Genomic DNA, 21,521 nt, shown 5'->3' on the forward strand with positions numbered 1-21,521 from the left:
TTCCTTCCTTACTAATCACATGACCCAAAAACTGAACTTCTTTCAACCAAAATTCACACTTTGAGAATTTGGCATACAATTTTTCTTTCCGTAAGATTTCCAATACTATCTTGAGGTGTTCTGCATGTTCCTCCTCCAATCTAGAGTAAATTAGAATATCATCGATGAAGACTATCACACATTCGTCCAGATACTTCTTAAAGACTATGTTCATCAGATCCATAAAAGTTGGGGCGCGTTAGTCAAACCAAATGACATAACTAGGAACTCATAATGTCCGTACCTAGTGCAAAATGCAGTCGTAGGTATATCTTCCGGTTTGATCTTAAGTTGATGATAACCCGCCCTAAGGTCAATCTTAGAAAAACACGTTGCATCCTTTAGTTGGTCAAAGAGGTCATCTATTCTTGGCAATGGGTACTTGTTCTTAATGGTCAGCTTGTTCAGCTTTCGATAATCGATGCACAGTCTCATGCTGCCGTCCTTCTTCTTCACAAAGAATACGGGTGCACCCCACGGGGACACGCCCGGTCTAATCATTCCTTTATCCAATAGATCTTGCAGTTGATCAGCCAACTCTTTCATTTCGGCGGGGGCCAAACGATACGGGGCCTTTGATACTGGTGCCGTGTCGGAAGCTAAATCAATGGCAAATTCTATCTCCCGATCCGGGGGTAGTCCGGGAAGATCCTTGGGAAATACATCCTCAAACTCATTAACTACAGGTATGGTGTGTATCTCAGGGGTTTCTCGTTTGGTATCCACCACGTGAACCAAGTAGGCCTCACATCCTTGCCTTAAAAGTCTCTTGGGCTGCACCATAGTTAGAAATTTCTTGGTTTGCCGTTGCCCTTAATTATTATACTCTTACCATTAGGTGTTTTCAATTTTACTTTGTTCCCCTCGTAATCAATCTGGGCATGGTTTCTAGATAGCCAATCCATTCCTAATATCACATCAAACTCCCCTAATCGAAAGGGAATTAAATCTACTGGGTATCTCACTCCACCTAATTCTAGGTTGCAGTTAGCATAAACTTGATTTATAGGGATAATTTCTTGATTAGCTATTTCCACTTGCAAAGATTCTTTCAAAGCTTCCACTTTTAAGTCCAATTTTTCAGCAAATTCTTTAGATATGAAATACTTAGTAGCTCCAGAATCAAATAGCACATTGGCGGGATTGGAGTTTAGGAGGAGCGTACCTGCTATAACATTGGTGTTCCTTACGGCATCTTTCACAGTCATATTATAGGTCCTGGCAGTCGGCACTCTGTTAGATGCAGCTACACTACCCCTCGAGTTAGCTGGGGCTGCCGCAGGGCAGTCCTTCTTCATGTGTCCTGTCTTTCCATACTGAAAACACTTAGCCGCTTCCTGGATACAAGTTGTGGCATAGTGCCCTACCTTACCACATTTAAAGCATGTCACCGGTTTCTCCATACATTGCCCAGAATGCCTCTTACCACAGCTCCTGCATTCTGGCAGAGGAGGTCGTGGTTGGCTATGATAAGACATTCCCGTTTGGTTCCCACTCCGGGCTACACTCACGCTCCCTGATCCCCCGAATCCTGTACTGCGGTTGGGTTGGGAGGCCGTCCCCCTGACAAACTTACTAGGAAAACTCTCCCCTCCCACACTCCTGCTTCGACCATCAAACTTTCATTTCTTAGTTTGCTTCATTTTCTGGCTCATTTCGCTCCCTGCTTCAGCTATTATGGCCTTCTGCACTAGGGTGGCATAGTCAGTTATCTCCAGAATTTCCAGCTTATTCTGAATCCACTGCTTCAATCCCTGTTAAAATCTCTCAGCCTTTTGCTCTTCGGTGCTCACCAGCTGTGGCACAAACCTCGATAATTCTGTGAACTTAGCTTCATATTCCGCTACGCTCATATTCTCTTGCTTCAGCTCTAGAAACTTTCGCTGCATCTGAATCTCCATAAACTTCGGGACATACTTCTTTAAAAATAACTCAGTGAATCTTTCCCAAGTAACAATCCCTTGGGGCTCCATATTTTTCTTGGCTTCCCACCAATAGTTAGCCTCACCCTTTAAGAGATAAGTGGCAAAATTAGTCTTGTGGACTTCCTCAGTGCCAATTCGCTCAAAGGTCTTTTCTACCTCTTTTAACCAAACCCTGGCCTGAACTGGGTCAGCAACACCGTGAAACTCTGGGGGCTTGACCGACTTGAAAGATTTAAACGCATTAGCCATGGCTTGCTGGGGTTGCTGGGATGGTCGTTGTTGTTGCAGGTTTTGCCTCAGAAATTCTACAAACTGCTCCATAGGGTTCACTGGCACTTCCATCCCCTAAGTATCTTCAGCCTCTGACTCTTCATAGTCCTCATCATCATACTCATTTTGTTCTTCGTTAATTCTTAATTGTGGGGTCTGTGCTCGATGCCCTTGTTCATTATTACTACCCTGGCCGCCAGATGCAGCCGGGCGAGTTCTTGTTACTATTCTCCTTGGCGGCATTTTCTTGTTACATAAACCTATTTAGGTTGTTCTTATTTGCCAATCCTCATGCTTTCTGATTTGTTATGACAGTATATAATTATGCAGGTATGAAAGAAGATTAAACCACAATCTAGAAATTGCAACTAATCAACACGATAATTATATATAATTTGGCCATATGCCAGGTCTGGGTACAACATACTGAATAATAAAAGTACAATCTGCCTTAATACAATAATCCTTAGCTGGTGGCACTATCAAAGATAACAACCAAAATAACTATCACAAAACAACTAAGTACCACCGCTGAGGAACAACAACCCACTACTGACAGTGTCCACTAGCCACGAGCAACATCACGAATCCGCCTCATAGCGTGGACCATAATTCTAATAACCTCGCGCCTACTCACCAAGTCATGCTGTGGGGATAAGCGGTGAATCCTACCGATGGTCCTCTGCTCTATGTGGCGAATGGTCCTGCGTATACGTCGGGCGCTGGGGTATCCTCGCCTGCCTCGGGCCTCTATCCTCATGTGTCGCTTGATGGAAAGCTGGTCCCTCAGCTCGGCAATACGGGCCTCGGCCGCTGTCAGCTCAGTAGCATAGCGACCTACCACCCAATCGTGATCTGCTAGGGATATGACTGGTATGGGTGGTGGAAGTGGGGAATCTGCAGGAGTCGCTGACACACCGTCAAGAATAGGGTCCATGCTGTCGTCGGTCTCAGTCCGTGCGGGACTAACTGGTACAGGGGGTGGGGTGGGTGTCCTCACTGGGGTGGCTGCCCCTAACTCCGCCTCTAAATTCTCAGTCAGTGCAGTGACTCTGGCCTGCAGAGCTATCATCCTATCCATCAAATCTGCTACTCCCATCTCGTTCTCGAGCTCAGCGACTCGAGCCTGGGCTGCTGAGAGCCGATCTAACAAACGCTCTATCGACCTCTGATGCACATCCACCCTCATCATCTCTGGAGATGGAACCTCCGTGCTGCCATATGGAATATCCTCAGGAGGGGCTATCTCAGTGTCTGGCTCAGAGGGGTCCTCCTCTGGATCCTCCTCAGGGTCAGTCTCCGGGTACTCGAATACCTCCAAGCCCATAGTGGGGGCATGGTCAGCTACCTCGGTCTCAGCTAAAAGGGCCTCATCATGCTCTCTCTCGTACGCCTCTACAGCCTCAGGGCCTGACATATCGGGTTCCTACAAGTCATTTAACATACGCATTACTATCCTGGATACTTAAATCATCCCTAAGGGTTCTTAATGTCAGTGCTACCCTCGTAGCCCGACTACGAACTCTATGTGAGTTCTAGTTCATTGATTCAGTTGATTCACCATTTTTTTTAACCTAATGTTTCTGAGACTTATAACCTAGGGCTCTGATACCATTACTGTAACACCCCCAAATTCAAGGTCGGGAATTCAGGTTGTTACGATCACTTAATATAGTTTAATAAATAATTAATCCTCTTTTCGCATCATTACTCGACCTTTTAACCAAACTCACACACACACACATGTTATATGCTCAGAAACATTACTAACTTAACATTAAAGTATTTAAGTTATTATAGACCAAATGAAATTATCTCAAAAGGGTGAACGCCGAGAACAGCTCTACATGAGACTGGCTCGGGTCACAAATAGTCTTGGTTCAAATACTCAAAAGGAAACTATCTCTACTCGTCTACCTGAGGTGGCTGGCGGACGAACAGTCTACGGTACTCACGTGCATCCCCTACCCGCTTGCGGGCAGTCATCCTGGTTTGGGCCATGCTGGTAATCTGTTGTGATATGATGTTTATAAAAGCAAGTGTGAGCACTAACGCTCAGCAAGATATAGATATCCATTATTTAAATATGATCAAATAGGAAAAAAATAAACATTTAGCATTGTATATTCAAGGTTTCTAAAAGTTTTTATGCTTGTCAATTTTATGATAAGCTTAACTCTAAATGTATCAGTTTAATCAGTTTATACTCGTACTCATTTCATCTCAAAATCTCAATATGATGCTTGAACCAAGATTCTCAAATGGATGTGATATATATATTCATCAACATCCTTATTTAAAACTCAGCCTTATCAGCCTTCTACTGTAGGTTTCACAATAATTTATCCAAAGTGGAGGAAAGGGACTATACTGGAATAAACCACGTACCGGTGATCAGCCGAATACGAAATTTTCTCTACTAGTAGAAGGAATACAAACCTATCCTCCTTTGGGCTTATCAAGACATTACACGATGGTTGCCCATTTCCGTGCAAGTCCGAAAGTCAATGGTCACAGAGACCATATAACTGTACACTGCGCCACTCCGCGCCTGGTCACTACCCGATACCTCTCCGTGCCGGGTAGGCCACATTCCAGTCCCAAAACAATTATATCATTTACACAAAATCCTTTATCGAAGGAATATATCGTTTTGAGTTGACCTTTAAATAAGATGATTTATTCATCACTTTTAATTCAGTTGATCCTTGGGAGCTGTCGGAGTTTTGAATTTAAAATCATTTTCAAACCCTTAATTGTAGTAGAGTTTTACATATATTGTTCACTTGTTTTTCATTGAGCGAGGAAGCAAAACCCTTATGCTTCTAGACTAAGTTCCCTACGGTTTTGATAAGTTTCAGATGATAGATCTCTTCCGAGAATTTTGAATAATTTAGAAAGTATCCTTGGGAATTATGTCTATTTTTAAATGATTTTTAGAAGTACGGAATATTAAATATTTATGGTCTCATAATATTTTTAAGAAGGGTTCAATGAATTGATAAAACCTTAAGTACAAAATGCTTCTCAATAAGGTTCAATGAATTGATAAAAATCTTAATTAAATACTTAAGACGAGATTTGGCATCTTATAATTATCCTTCGAATGGTTACATACGTTTTAGATAAAGTGAATTGATTTAAAAACTTTTCAATATCTCTTTAAGTACTTTCCGGATATTTTAGTAACTCTTTAGGTATTACTTATAAATAAATAATCAAATAGGATATCCCTTGAGTGAATATCCGATTATCTCTTATAGTTATAAATCAAATCTCAATCGTTCGCTTAATATGTATGTTACGCGAAAGTACTTTGTTTATTGAAATAGAAATCTTTCGCGTTCGGCTCATTCTGGAATTAAATCGATTTAAAATATCTCCGACTCCCACTATCTTGTATTATATTAAAATTACATTTCAATTTCTCATACTCGTATAAAACGAAGTTTGTTTTCGTTAACAATCGCATAATTTGAATGTATTGATATCACAGACAAGCATATATTTTCAAACTGTAAATCATGGCATCAATATCACAATAGTATATATAGCATGGATAATTTGTGATAGGGTTTCTTAAACTTTCCTTGAGTGCTAGGAGTGGTATGGTCTCTGGGCTTTTGTTGGCGATCTAAAATCAATAACCAACGATCTTAGTTAGTATGCGATTATCGATTCGCTTCACTAAAACATTTTTATAAAATCGAAAAATGAATATTTTCTTAAAATTCATTTTGGACAGTCTTCCTTGATGCATTATTTAATTATCATGATTTTTCCAAGATTCCGAAATCATTTTTATCCTTTCAAAATCATCATGCAAGTGGCCTTATGTGCAGTTGGCTTTTCGTATGAACGCTCTACACTAAAATGGTCATAACTCCTAAACCGTAAATCCCCTCGTGACGATCCACACATGTACAGAAACTAAAAATCAAGATCTACCAAGTCATTGCCAGTGACTAACAAGTTTCAAACATTTACATGGCCAAATACACTGCAGAAGTCAGACCAAGTGCAATAGGCTCCACATTCCATTTCTACTACTTGTTCTTGACACAATCACTACTTATGACCAACACAGCACTTTTTAATTCTCAAGATCCACCCACATACACCTTATATACTTTATCTAGCATCACATACAAGCATCACAACTCAAAAAATCAAGTAATCAAAAAACCTCACACATACACAGACTTTTGGATCTTGACACTACATCATAAATAACTCTTAAACCCACCCTTAAAACTTTAAAGAGTTGGAAGTTATACCTTCTTGAGCACTAGGAGGGTTAGTACTAAGATGATTAGGGCTTGGTTTTCTTGAAAAACACTTAGAATGGATAGATCCTTAAGAAACAAAACCAAGAAACCATGTTAGTCAAAACAGTCCATAAAGTTCTTGAACTTCAAGAATTTGTTTCTCACAAACCATTAAGAATTTGGCCACGAAATCATAGACATACCTTTACTAGGATGTAAGGAAGCTTTGTGAATTTTTATAGAATTTTTAGTAGAGGGAAGGATGGAGAAGTGAAGTGAAGAAGATGGTTCTTCCCTTTTTCTGCATGAAGCAGCCGAGAGCAAGAGAGGGGTGGGGGGGTTTGGCTTGATTTTTTTGTTAAAGTGTGGGAGTGCATAAGATGCGTTTGATAGTGTGTATATATGGACACAATAATCAGCCAAAAAGAATGCTTGGTTGACAATTTAGATGAGTAGAAATGAGGAGGTATGGCCTTGTACTTCCTTGTCTCCCACTTACTATTCACTTACTATTATACTACTATTCCACTAACTATTCTAGTTAGCTTCTAATTCCCTAGTTACATCTCCTAATTACTAGCTAGCTTGGTTTTGCATGGCCAACTTGCATGGAATTAATTTCTCATTCGATTATTTATCATACACGCGATTGTCGTTCCATTCCGATAGTTTACTCGCATAACATTTCGTTTCGTAGTGAATTCTTTTATCGCTTATAATCCTTTAACCAATTCTATTCCTTTCTCTTGATCATAGAAACACCTTGATATAATGTTTATTCCACATAGTATCCCTGTAATAACCCCAAAATTTTGAACTTTTTGTAACCCTTATGAATAGTGTTTTAGCTGAATGAGAAAACTTTTCATGCCACACTATGTAGGGGTTCTGTTATGGATATTCTGAGATTTTATTAGTACTCTACATGGTATATAAGTGTATGTAAAGATCATCAGAATCCAATTCCGAACACTTTGATTTTTCCCGGAAATCCATTAGATATGGAAAGAATTGAGTATAAGGTAACAGGATAAAAATGATTTAAATTAAAGGATTATAAGAGAGGATCATAAAAGGAATACAATATATTGAGAAAGGTTAAGGGAACCTAAGTAATAAGATCCCGGGTATGATCCCTCAAACGATAAACGAAAACGAAAGTTAAGCGAACCGTATAACAAATCAGCGGTCATTAGGCAAACAATTAGGAAGTTAATCAAAGAGATTAGAGGGGATGATGTCATCCAACCAATGAGAAGAGGACAAAGAGGGGAGGATGACATCACAGGATGACATAAGCATGACATAGGGAGGAAGGAGATGTGGTTGGTTTATAACCACACAAAGTCAAGGTTAGAAAGGTAATTACCCAAAAACAAATCAAAAACAACCAACCAAAGAATCAAACCAAAGCAAAAACACAAAAAATCTCTCTTTCTCCAAGCTTGCTCCCGGCTTTTCTTCTTTTTGAAAGAAGAAATTTGCAAAAATCAAGTTCCAAGCATTGTTAAATCACAAGGTAATTATCTAAGGTTCCTTGTACATAGATATGGATATCCTATAAGTTTAAGCTCCTAATTCCTTCACAATCTCTTCCCATAAATCAAGGAAGAAGATGGTGAATAGTAACCTTAAAGAAATAACTTTAGTTTTCTTGAATTTTTATGAAAGTTTAAGGTTATACAAGCAAGGATCAAGGTTCTTTAGGCATTCAAAGCTCTTGTGTTGTGTTAAGAAGCTTCAAGGAAGGTATAATCTCTTAACCAATCTTTGTTATTGAATGTTAAGAGCATAATATGAGTATTCTAGTTCATGAGAGGCTTGATGGTTGTGTATGTAGAGATTAGTTGGTTTTGGGATGTTTTTGGAGTTGTAAATCTTGGTTGTTGATTAATGAACTTAAGTGTAGTTTAAATTCATGATAAAGAATAGTATAAACTGTTAAGTTTGAGTTGTTGGGGCTGTTATGATAAATTATGGATGGATTTTTGATTGGGTTGTGATTGTGGGTTGATTGTGAGATGATTTGGAGTGGTTTAAAATTGGGTAATCGCGTAAACATAGTCGTCGTAATGCCCGATTTACCGTAGACTGTTTTTGTTCTTAACATCAGAACCCTTGAACTCACTGCTAGGTTTTGACCATTTCCATGTTTAGATAGTTCATTTTACGAGCTTCGTTTTGATATTGGTTTGTTGGAGAAACGGCCGTTTTAAGTAACGACATTTCGCGAACGAACCCTTACCCCTCGCCTTACTTTGAAATATAGGTTAAAGACCTTAAAGGACTAATTAAAGTATGAAAAATTTATGTAAGGTATAATAGGCAGTTGGTAAGACACTCGCGAAGGAATCGCCTTAAAACTCGTAATGGTTAAATTATTAAAAATGGTGGAGCCGAGGGTACTCGAGTGACTTAAGAGAATCAGTAAGCGCAAAGCGAGCGTTAGAGTCTAAGTTGGTTAATGTATAGATTTACAAGTGACTTTGGTTTAATTCCAACTTACTTGTTGTTTATAGGTTACCAGACTCGTCCCGAGCCATTCGTAACCCCAGTCACTCAGGCAAGTTTTCTACCAATATAACTGTTGTTGTGATGTATATGTGTATATGCATGATCTTGCGATAAATGCATATTGGTTATTAGCAAATTCTTGCGATATATTGTAGAATGTGATATGGTATATATGCATGCCTGTTTCATATTCTTGATTTATATATCTGTTGGTTCAAATGCTTATAGTTGCATAATACCTATGCTAGAGATAAGCGGTATTTGAGTTTACCCTTAGTATAGGGGATAAAAGGTGAACATATTTCTAAAACCGGGAGGCGAGGCTCCCGAGTATAATATATATTTATATATATATTGATATAGTTTTTAAAACTATTAATCGAATAAGGTTTATTCGATAACTTTATTTTATTTAAAGAATATTATTACGAATATTCATTCGAGGGCTTATGACTCCTTTATTTTATTTAATGAATATTATTTCGAATATTCATTCGAGGGCTTATGACTTCTTTATTTTATTAAATGAATATTATTTTGAATATTCATTCGAGGGCTTATGACTTCTTTATTTTATTAAATGAATATTATTTTGAATATTCATTCGAGGACTTATGATTCCTTTTATTTTATTATTTGAATATTATTTGAATATTCATTCGAGGGCTTATGACTCTTTTATATTATTTATTGAATATTATTTGAATATTCATTCGAGGGATTATGACTCAGTTTATATTATTTAATGAATATTATTTGAATATTCATTTGAGGATCTGTGACTCCGGTTATTTGCTGAGATATGTTCTTTATTTTATTAAAGAATAAGGTGTCGATAATCAAACTTATTTTCGATTATTCAAATAAAGATAGTACTTTCATATAAGTATATCTTTGGTTATTTAATACTCATTTCAAGTATAAGTCTTACAACTTCTACTTCAATTATTTGTATAAAGATTATTCTTTATGGGAATATTATTTAAATAATATTATTCAGACATTTTCTAAATATATTGGGACTGATTTACTTCATTAAATCAGCATTACTCCAAACACTCTTTAAAGTGTTTCGAGTCTTCAAAATGATTTTTAAAAGTTAGAGCGGATCCCAAAACTCATTTTTATATTTAAGATCTTCCTTTTAAAAAGGGGATTTAAATACTCGCTCAAAACCTGAGGGATCCGGCTCTATGGTGTATTTTATATTCGCAACAAGGTTGCAGTTTCGGTAAATGAATTGATTACTTACCCAACGTTCGGGAAGTAAGTCCATCTATCGAGTCGGCATAAGCAACATGGGCTCAGTGGACGTCCATGATAGTGTAAGTGGCTCAGTGGGAGTCCATCAAATGTATAAGTGGCTGAGTGGCAGTCCAGCATAAGGTCCTATTGCGACCAGGGTCATGACTGTTAGGGCGAAAACACGCGCTAATATTCACGCAAGTATGCACGTTCGCAAGTAGTATAAGATATAAATCAGATTCGTTCCCACAGAAACTGGTTTAGGTTAAGTTCAATTTATGCACCTATGCAACAATGTATGGTTATCGCTCAATGCTAAGACAAATAACAAATTGGGTTTTTATTAAACTAAGAGATTATACTAAATAACATTAACTAAGAGAATTGAAGTTGAATTACTATATATGACAAACATGAGATCCTAACTTCATTAAATACTTCATTCAATAGCCTTATTGTTTTTAACCTTAGCATGTGATGGTGATGACACTAATCAGATAACACGAAACTGATAAATGCCAACTTTCGTTGCACGAGTACCATTCTACCAGACATCCACAAAAGAGATAGAAGCTGAATATGCACCAATTATATTGAGACCCTATATGTCTATAGAATTTGACAACATAACGGTTTAAGCACAAGTTATCTATCCTGATTACATAGGGCAAGTAAAACGGTTAGAGTTACCTACGAATCATGCATACACGTACATGAACCTATGCTAGCATGGCAAGTTCTAAACCTCTATATTCACTGTCGCTTCAATAGAGATTAACACGCTATCTTATATGTTAGCTACGCACATAAGACGAATAAGCACAACCAATACTAGGATATCATACAATCACCACACACCAAGATATCGAAATAATTAACTATAGAAATCCATAAGTAAATCCGCTAGAATCCCATGACAACGATTAGCCCATAATCGAACTCATCGTCACCATGGGTTCCAATGAAAGCATGGTATAAACAAGGTCTTAATAAACTAAATAATAATCAAAGTACGAATAAACGAGATCTAGGTTCAACAAGAACGAAAACGAGCATCCAAAGTTACAACTAATTCAAAGAATCACAAGTTGAAAACAAGATCTTTTTTTTCGGAGTTGTTCTGTGCTTCTAGGTCTTCTCCTTGGTATCCCAATCTTCCCGGATGATGAAAACCCATTTTTTTAAGTATATATACGCCCCTAGTGGACCTGGACCCTTAAAATCGTCAAATTCTACTCAAAAAAGGCTTTTTCAGCGAAATCACCGACCAGCCGCGCCCTGAGCGGCCGCTCAGCTCTCCTGAGCAGCCGCTCAGCTCTCCTGAGCGGGCGCTCAGCTCTGCTGACTGGGAAAAATATTCTGATGAATCTTGTTTTGGCCATAACTTGAGTTCTACTCGTCAGAATTTGGCGATTCAACTGCCCACACGAAGCTATTGAGATTCTCTACAACTTGACAATGACCTTGGCTTCCAATTCTGATCACTTTTCATTATATTTCCTTTAAAAGCTCTTTTCTTCATTTAACTAATACCTGAAATGCAATAACACAAAAACACATCAAAATACCAACAACTTGAGTCCAAAACACCAATTTAAGCTTGTAATAAAGTATTCCAAGTGGATATAAAATCCACTTATCACACCCCCAAACTTGAATCGATGCTTGTCCTCAAGCATAAACAGACTCAAAACTACAAAATAAACCTAATGCATGAATGCAACTACGTGAATGCAACTAAATGACAATGTAATCGATCCCCTCAGAATAACCATAACCAAATGAATAAGCCAATTCCTCTAAGAATGCAATAACTTGAAACAGAGTTTGAATAAATCCCACAAACCAACTCACAAACCAGAAACGTGCGTGTGTGGATGCTTAACAGATATACTCTCGATACTAGATCAATAACCATAACTTATATATCATCGAAACAATCAAAAGTTTATAAACAGAATAGACAATAAACACATTATGACTCACAACACCTCCTTTCTACTAGAGTTATACAAGGATTCACACTATTATTGAACACATAACAAAGATGTTTATTTGATCGTGCAATGAATGAGGTCCCAAAAGACTTATACAATAATACCCATGTAGCGAGCGTTAGGTTAGCGGATCCCAGACTATAAAAGCCTTAGGTCACTAGGCACAAAGTCCCGTAGAACTTAATAACTCGAGTATTAAAGAGCTCACTCTTGATCAATTGTGCATAAACACATACTTTTTTTCTTTCTTTTTTTTTCTCTTTTTTCTTTTTTTTTCCTTTTTTTCAACAATTTCTGAATGAGTGCGTTTCGCTCCATCTCATTCAACCCTAGACTACTCATAAAAATATGAGCCGGCTACTAGCCATTTGACGCCTAGCCTTACAACAACTAGCAATGAAATCCAAGTTTTTCTCCAGATAAAAAAAAATCAGTGTTTTTACGTCATTACGAGAATATCACAAATTCTAAATATAACCAAGTGATTAAATCTCAACAACAAACAAGTATGATCATGATCTAGATCAAAAGCAACCCTATAAGACTTTGTGAAAATATTTATTTCTGGCATGCAAATCAATTCATTAAGACTTAAACATCTCTCTATTCCTCATCACCACACTCAAATCAACATCAACTTATCCAATATCATAGTTCATCTTAAGGGATCATGCTAAATATGCATGCAAATACAACTATATGAAATTACATAAAAACAAACAAATATGTCCTAAATGAACAATCATGCAAAAATATGAATGAACTACAACTAAACATGCAACATAAATCTATATGAATCTATATGGACACACACTACTAATCCTTACATTATCACCCCCAAACTTAAAATTTTCAATGTCCTCATTGAAGGTAATAATAAGGATTTCAGGCATACCTAGTCGTCGAAAAGATCACCCTCTTCGGGTGGAGGATCAGGTGGCCAATCAACCTCGCCACTAGTGTCTCGGAAATTAGTACCGAAAGCGTGTGTCAAATCTTCAGCAAGATGACGGTGAATGTCGTGCATGGCCTCCATACGCCTAGTTACTCACCTGTACTGCTCATCACCAACACCAGTCCTATCAACTACCTGCTGCACATGAGAAGAACCCTCTATAGGCACTGGAGGATCCGTTCGGCTACCCTCTACATCATCAAAGATATATCCCAACCCCTTGTCAGGGGGTGCACCTAAGAATGAATAACTCAAGTGATCTGGTAGTGGGTGAAGCTCAAGTGTGGAAACATCTTCAATAGACGACTCGAGACGATCGTGAGAAATTTTCAGCTCTGCTAACCCAAGAGAATCGAATGGCACATCCAACTTCCTCTTCCACAGAGGTGCATTCAAAACCTGAATTTGCTCTACTTTAAAGCACTCCTCTTTAGCTGTGGGTAATTTTATTTTCTTGAACACATTGAAAGTGACCTTCTGATCATGAACCTTCATCATAAGCTCTCCTTTTTGCACATCGATCATAGTTCGGCCTGTAGCCAAGAATGGTCTTCCCAAGATAATGGGAATCTTCTTATCTTCCTTGAAATCAAGAATTACAAAGTCAGCAGGGAAGAAGAGTTTATCCACCTTGACCAAGACATCCTCCACTATACCTCGTGGATAAGCGATGGAACGGTCAGCTAGTTGCAATGACATGTATGTTGGTTTCGGCTCAGGCAGACCAAGCTTCTTGAAGATAGATAAGGGCATCAGATTGATGCTAGCTCCTAAATGACATAAACACTTGTCGAACGATAAGTTTCCGATGGTGCATGGAATAGTGAAGCTTTCAGGATCTTTAAGCTTCGGAGGCAACTTCTGTTACAGCACAACACTGCATTCCTCCGTTAGAGCAACGGTCTCTAAGTCATCGAGCTTCACTTTCCGAGAGAGAATACCTTTCATAAACCTCGCATAGCTAGGCATCTGTTCAAGAGCTTCAGCGAAAGGTATGTTGATATGAAGTTTCTTGAACACCTCCAGAAACTTCTCAAACTGCTTATCCAGCTTTTTCTTCTGCAGCCTTTTAGGAAAAGGAGGTGGAGGATAAATATGTTTCTCCCCTGTATTACCCTCAGGAGGAGTGTGTTCCACAGTAGTCTTCCTTGGTTCCACCTCTACTTCCTTCTACACATCTTCTTCAGCCACAACTGTATTTTCTGAATCTTGAGATTTTTCTGGCTCTTCGTCTTGCTGAATTTGGGGGCTTGCGACCTTTCCAGACCTTAAGGTGATGGCGTTCACATGTTCTTCAACTTTCTTCTTTCCTGGATTGGCTTCTGTATCACTAGGAAGCGTTCCTGGTGGTCGATTCAATAAGGCATTAGCAATTTGCCCTATTTGGTTCTCCAAAGTCTTGATAGAAACAGTTTGGCTTTGGCATATAAGAGCCTGGTTTTTGCACATAAGCCTCAACTCCTCTAATTCAGATTTTTCATTCGAAGATAGACCTGCATCCTGAGTTTGTTGTTGAAGTTGGAGTTGTTGCTGAAAACCAAGAGAGTTGAACAGCTTATTTCCAAACGGCTGGAACGGCTGTTGCATCACATTCTGATTGTTGCTCCAGCTGAAGTTAGGATGATTCCAGTTGTCAGGATGATAAGTGTCTGGAACTGGTTGTTGTGATCTCTGAAAGTTGCTCACAAACTGAGCTGAGTCGCTAGATATAGCGCATTGCTCTGTCGCATACGGACCTGCACACAGCTCACAAACACTAATTATCTGCTTAACACCATAGTTAGCCAGAGAATCGATCTTCATAGACAACGCCTTTAGTTGAGCAGTGATAGCCGTAGCTGTATCCACCTCAAGTACTCCTGCTACCTTGCCCTGTGGATATCTCTGGGTTGGATACTGATATTCATTAGCAGCCATCAGTTCAATTAGATCATAAGCTTCCTTATAGCTCTTTGCCCATAATGCTCCGCCTGATGCTGCATCGAGCATGGGTCTGGACTGTGCTCCCAACCCATTGTAAAAAGAAGTGATGATCATCCAATCAGGAATTCCATGATGAGGACACTTCCTAAGCATCTCCTTGTAGCGCTCCCAAGCTTCACTTAGCGATTCTCCCGTTTGCTGCGTAAATTGAGTAATAGCGTTTCTGATTGCAGCTGTCTTCGCCATAGGGAAGAATTTAGTAAGGAATTTCTGAGCAAGATCCTCCCAAGTAGTAATCGAACCAGCTGGTAGAGAGTGTAACCAGCTCTTAGCCTTGTCCCTCAGAGAGAATGGGAACAGTCTCAGCTTCACAACATCTTTAGAAACACCGTTGAACTTGAAGGTGTCGCATATTTCAATGAAATCCCTAATGTGTGTATTGGGATCTTCCGTTGGAGAACCCCCAAACTGGACTGAAGTCTGTACCCATTGAATTATGCTAGGCTTGATCTCAAAGGTATTAGCTGTGATAGCTGGCCGGACAATACTAGATTGAATGTCATTGATCTTGGGTTGAGAAAAATCCATCAAGGCTTTCGTTCGTGCTGCTGGATCTCCCATTGTAATGAGTACCTGAAACACAAACAAATAAACTGTGAAAGTAAAAGAATCCGAGTCAGTGAACTTTAACGACCACTAATGACAAGCACATAAACTAAAAATTAACATCGAGTCCGCGACAGCGGCGCCAAAAACTTGTTAGGGCGAAAACACGCGCTAATATTCACGCAAGTATGCGCATTCGCAAGTAGTATAAGATATAAATCAGATTCGTTCCCACAGAGACTGGTTTAGGTTAAGTTCAATTTATGCACCTATGCAACAATGTATGGTTATCGCTCAATGCTAAGACAAATAACAAATTGGGTTTTTATTAAACTAAGAGATTATACTAAATAACATTAACTAAGAGAATTGAAGTTGAATTACTATATATGACAAACATGAGATCCTAACTTCATTAAATACTTCATTCAATAGCCTTATTATTTTTAACCTTAGCATGTGATGGTGATGACACTAATCAGATAACACGAAACTGATAAATGCCAACTTTCGTTGCACGAGTACCATTCTACCAGACATCCACAAAAGAGATAGAAGCTGAATATGCACCAATTATATTGAGACCCTATATGTCTATAGAATTTGACAACATAACGGTTTAAGCACAAGTTATCTATCCTGATTACATAGGGCAAGTAAAACGGTTAGAGTTACCTACGAATCATGCATACACGTACATGAACCTATGCTAGCATGGCAAGTTCTAAACCTCTATATTCACTGTCGCTTCAATAGAGATTAACACGCTATCTTATATGTTAGCTACGCACATAAGACGAATAAGCACAACCAATACTAGGATATCATACAATCACCACACACCAAGATATCGAAATAATTAACTATAGAAATCCATAAGTAAATCCGCTAGAATCCCATGACAACGATTAGCCCATAATCGAACTCATCGTCACCATGGGTTCCAATGAAAGCATGGTATAAACAAGGTCTTAATAAACTAAATAATAATCAAAGTACGAATAAACGAGATCTAGGTTCAACAAGAACGAAAACGAGCATCCAAAGTTACAACTAATTCAAAGAATCACAAGTTAAAAACAAGATCTTTTTTTTCGGAGTTGTTCTGTGCTTCTAGGTCTTCTCCTTGGTATCCCAATCTTCCCGGATGATGAAAACCCATTTTTTTAAGTATATATACGCCCCTAGTGGACCTGGACCCTTAAAATCGTCAAATTCTACTCAAAAAAGGCTTTTTCAGCGAAATCACCGACCAGCCGCGCCCTGAGCGGCCGCTCAGCTCTCCTGAGCGGGCGCTCAGCTCTCTGAGCGGGAGCTCAGCTCTGCTGAGCGGGCGCTCAGCTCTGCTGAGCGGGCGCTCAGCTACTGACTGGGAAAAATATTCTGATGAATCTTGTTTTGGCCAAAACTTGAGTTCTACTCGTCAGAATTTGGCGATTCAACTGCCCACGCGAAGCTATTGAGATTCTCTACAACTTGACAATGGCCTTGGCTTCCAATTCTGATCACTTTTCATCATATTTCCTTTAAAAGCTCTTTTCTTCATTTAACTAATACCTGAAATGCAATAACACAAAAACACATCAAAATACCAACAACTTGAGTCCAAAACACCAATTTAAGCTTTTAATAAAGCATTCCAAGTGGATATAAAATCCACTTATCACACCCCCAAACTTGAATCGATGCTTGTCCTCAAGCATAAACAGACTCAAAACTACAAAATAAACCTAATGCATGAATACAACTACGTGAATGCAACTAAATGACAATGTAATCGATCCCCTCAGAATAACCATAACCAAATGAATAAGCCAATTCCTCTAAGAATGCAATAACTTGAAACAGAGTTTGAATAAATCCCACAAACCAACTCACAAACCAGAAACGTGCGTGTGTGGATGCTTAACAGATATACTCTAGATACTAGATCAATAACCATAACTTATCTATCATCGAAACAATCAAAAGTTTATAAACAGAATAGACAATAAACGCATTATGACTCACAACACCTCCTTTCTACTAGAGTTATACAAGGATTCACACTATTATTGAACACATAACAAAGATGCTTATTTGATCGTGCAATGAATGAGGTCCCAAAAGACTTATACAATAATACCCATGTAGCGAGCGTTAGGTTAGCGGATCCCAGACTATAAAAGCCTTAGGTCACTAGGCACAAAGTCCCCTAGAACTTAATAACTCGAGTATTAAAGAGCTCACTCTTGATCAATTGTGCATAAACACATACTTTTTTTCTTTCTTTTTTTTTCTATTTTTTCTTTTTTTTTCCTTTTTTTCAACAATTTCTGAATGAGTGCGTTTCGCTCCATCTCATTCAACCCTAGACTACTCATAAAAATATGAGCCGGCTACTAGCCATTTGACGCCTAGCCTTACAACAACTAGCAATGAAATCCAAGTTTTTCTCCAGATAAAAAAAAAATCAGTGTTTTTACGTCATTACGAGAATATCACAAATTCTAAATATAACCAAGTGATTAAATCTCAACAACAAACAAGTATGATCATGATCTAGATCAAAAGCAACCCTATAAGACTTTGTGAAAATATTTATTTCTGGCATGCAAATCAATTCATTAAGACTTAAACATCCCTCTATTCCTCATCACCACACTCAAATCAACATCAACTTATCCAATATCATAGTTCATCTTAAGGGATCATGCTAAATATGCATGCAAATGCAACTATATGAAATTACATAAAAACAAACAAATATGTCCTAAATGAACAATCATGCAAAAATATGAATGAACTACAACTAAACATGCAACATAAATCTATATGAATCTATATGGACACACACTACTAATCCTTACATTATCACCCCCAAACTTAAAATTTTCAATGTCCTCATTGAAGGTAATAATAAGGATTTCAGGTATACCTAGTCGTCGGAAAGATCACCCTCTTCGGGTGGAGGATCAGGTGGCCAATCAACCTCGCCACTAGTGTCTCGGAAATTAGTACCAAAAGCGTGTGTCAAATCTTCAGCAAGATGACGGTGAATGTCGTGCATGGCCTCCATACACCTAGTTACTCGCCTGTACTACTCATCACCAACACCAGTCCTATCAACTACCTGCTGCACATGAGAAGAACCCTCTATAGGTACTGGAGGATCCGTTCGGCTACCCTCTACATCATCAAAGATATATCCCAACCCCTTGTCAGGGGGTGCACCTAAGAATGAATAACTCAAGTGATCTGGTAGTGGGTGAAGCTCAAGCGTGGAAACATCTTCAATAGACGACTCGAGACGATCCTGAGAAATTTTCAGCTCTGCTAACCCAAGAGAATCGAATGACACATCCAACTTCCTCTTCCACAGAGGTGCATTCAAAACCTGAATTTGCTCTACTTTAAAGCACTCCTCTTTAGCTGTGGGTAATTTTATTTTCTTGAACACATTGAAAGTGACCTTCTGATCATGAACCTTCATCGTAAGCTCTCCTTTTTGCACATCGATCATAGTTCGGCCTGTAGCCAAGAATGGTCTTCCCAAGATAATGGGAATCTTCTTATCTTCCTTGAAATCAAGAATTACAAAGTCAGCAGGGAAGAAGAGTTTATCCACCTTGACCAAGACATCCTCCACTATACCTCGTGGATAAGCGATGGAACGGTCAGCTAGTTGCAATGACATGTATGTTGGTTTCGGCTCAGGCAGACCAAGCTTCTTGAAGATAGATAAGGGCATCAGATTGATGCTAGCTCCTAAATCACATAAACACTTGTCAAATGACAAGTTTCCGATGGTGCAAGGAATAGTGAAGCTTCCAGGATCTTTAAGCTTCAGAGGCAACTTCTGTTACAGCACAGCACTGCATTCCTCCGTTAGAGCAACGGTCTCTAAGTCATCGAGCTTCACTTTCCGAGAGAGAATACCTTTCATAAACCTCGCATAGCTAGGCATCTGTTCAAGAGCTTCAGCGAAAGGTATGTTGATATGAAGTTTCTTGAACACCTCCAGAAACTTCTCAAACTGCTTATCCAGCTTTTTCTTCTGCAGCCTTTTAGGAAAAGGAGGTGGAGGATAAATATGTTTCTCCCCTGTATTACCCTCAGGAGGAGTGTGTTCCACAGTAGTCTTCCTTGGTTCCACCTCTACTTCCTTCTGCACATCTTCTTCAGCCACAACTGCATTTTCTGAATCTTGAGATTTTTCTGGCTCTTCGTCTTGCTGAATTTGGGGGCTTGCGACCTTTCCAGACCTTAAGGTGATGGCGTTCACATGTTCTTCAACTTTCTTCTTTCCTGGATTGGCTTCTGTATCACTAGGAAGCGTTCCTGGTGGTCGATTCAATAAGGCATTAGCAATTTGCCCTATTTGGTTCTCCAAAGTCTTGATAGAAACAGTTTGGCTTTGGCATATAAGAGCCTGGTTTTTGCACATAAGCCTCAACTCCTCTAATTCAGATTTTTCATTCGAAGATAGACCTGCATCATGAGTTTGTTGTTGAAGTTGGAGTTGTTGCTGAAAACCAAGAGAGTTGAACAACTTATTTCCAAACGGCTGGAACGGCTGTTGCATCACATTCTGATTGTTGCTCCAGCTGAAGTTAGGATGATTCCAGTTGTCAGGATGATAAGTGTCTGGAACTGGTTGTTGTGATCTCTGAAAGTTGCTCACAAACTGAGCTGAGTCGCTAGATATAGCGCATTGCTATGTGGCATGCGGACCTGCACACAGCTCACAAACACTAATTATCTGCTTAACACCATAGTTAGCCAGAGAATCGATCTTCATAGACAACGCCTTTAGTTGAGCAGTGATAGCCGTAGCTGTATCCACCTCAAGTACTCCTGCTACCTTGCCCTGTGGATATCTCTGGGTTGGATACTGATATTCATTAGCAGCCATCAGTTCAATTAGATCATAAGCTTCCTTATAGCTCTTTGCCCATAATGCTCCGCTTGATGCTGCATCGAGCATGGGTCTGGACTGTGTTCCCAACCCATTGTAAAAAGAAGTGATGATCATCCAATCAGGAATTCCATGATGAGGACACTTCCTAAGCATCTCCTTGTAGCGCTCCCAAGCTTCACTTAGCGATTCTCCTGTTTGCTGCGCAAATTGAGTAATAGTGTTTCTGATTGCAGCTGTCTTCGCCATAGGGAAGAATTTAGTAAGGAATTTCTGAGCAAGATCCTCCCAAGTAGTAATCGAACCAGCTGGTAGAGAGTGTAACCAGCTCTTAGCCTTGTCCCTCAGAGAGAATGGGAACAGTCTCAGCTTCACAACATCTTTAGAAACACCGTTGAACTTGAAGGTGTCGCATATTTCAATGAAATCCCTAATGTGTGTATTGGGATCTTCCGTTGGAGAACCCCCAAACTGGACTGAAGTCTGTACCCATTGAATTATGCTAGGCTTGATCTCAAAGGTATTAGCTGTGATAGCTGGCCGAACAATACTAGATTGAATGTCATTGATCTTGGGTTGAGAAAAATCCATCAAGGCTTTCGTTCGTGCTGCTGGATCTCCCATTGTAATGAGTACCTGAAACACAAACAAATAAACTGTGAAAGTAAAAGAATCCAAGTCAGTGAACTTTAACGACCACTGATGACAAGCACATAAACTAAAAATTAACACCGAGTCCGCGACAGCGGCGCCAAAAACTTGTTAGGGCGAAAACACGCGCTAATATTCACGCAAGTATGCGCGTTCGCAAGTAGTATAAGATATAAATCAGATTCGTTCCCACAGAGACTGGTTTAGGTTAAGTTCAATTTATGCACCTAT

At 39.0% G+C, this 21,521-nt stretch overlaps 1 protein-coding gene and 2 non-coding genes across 3 annotated transcripts; 2 read left to right on the forward strand and 1 right to left on the reverse strand.

Moving 5' to 3' along the window:
• Positions 1-824: 824 nt before the first annotated feature.
• Positions 825-2,306, reverse strand: LOC141680309 (uncharacterized). The gene is made up of 2 exons (XM_074486572.1): positions 2,032-2,306; positions 825-1,641 (listed from the first exon to the last, which is right to left on the reverse strand). The coding sequence occupies exons 1-2, from the start codon at positions 2,304-2,306 to the stop codon at positions 825-827; spliced, it is 1,092 nt and encodes a 363-aa protein (XP_074342673.1).
• A 12,954-nt stretch (positions 2,307-15,260) lies between these two features.
• Positions 15,261-15,367, forward strand: LOC141682128 (small nucleolar RNA R71). Its single transcript, XR_012559529.1, has one exon. It is a non-coding gene; the product is annotated as a small nucleolar RNA R71 (small nucleolar RNA).
• Positions 15,368-20,766: 5,399 nt separating this feature from the next.
• On the forward strand, positions 20,767-20,873 carry LOC141682164 (small nucleolar RNA R71). The gene has a single exon (XR_012559565.1). It is a non-coding gene; the product is annotated as a small nucleolar RNA R71 (small nucleolar RNA).
• The last annotated feature ends 648 nt before the right edge of the window (positions 20,874-21,521 follow it).

The sequence above is a fragment of the Apium graveolens genome, chromosome 8 (assembly GCF_009905375.1).
Source record: "Apium graveolens cultivar Ventura chromosome 8, ASM990537v1, whole genome shotgun sequence".
NCBI lineage: Eukaryota > Viridiplantae > Streptophyta > Magnoliopsida > Apiales > Apiaceae > Apium > Apium graveolens.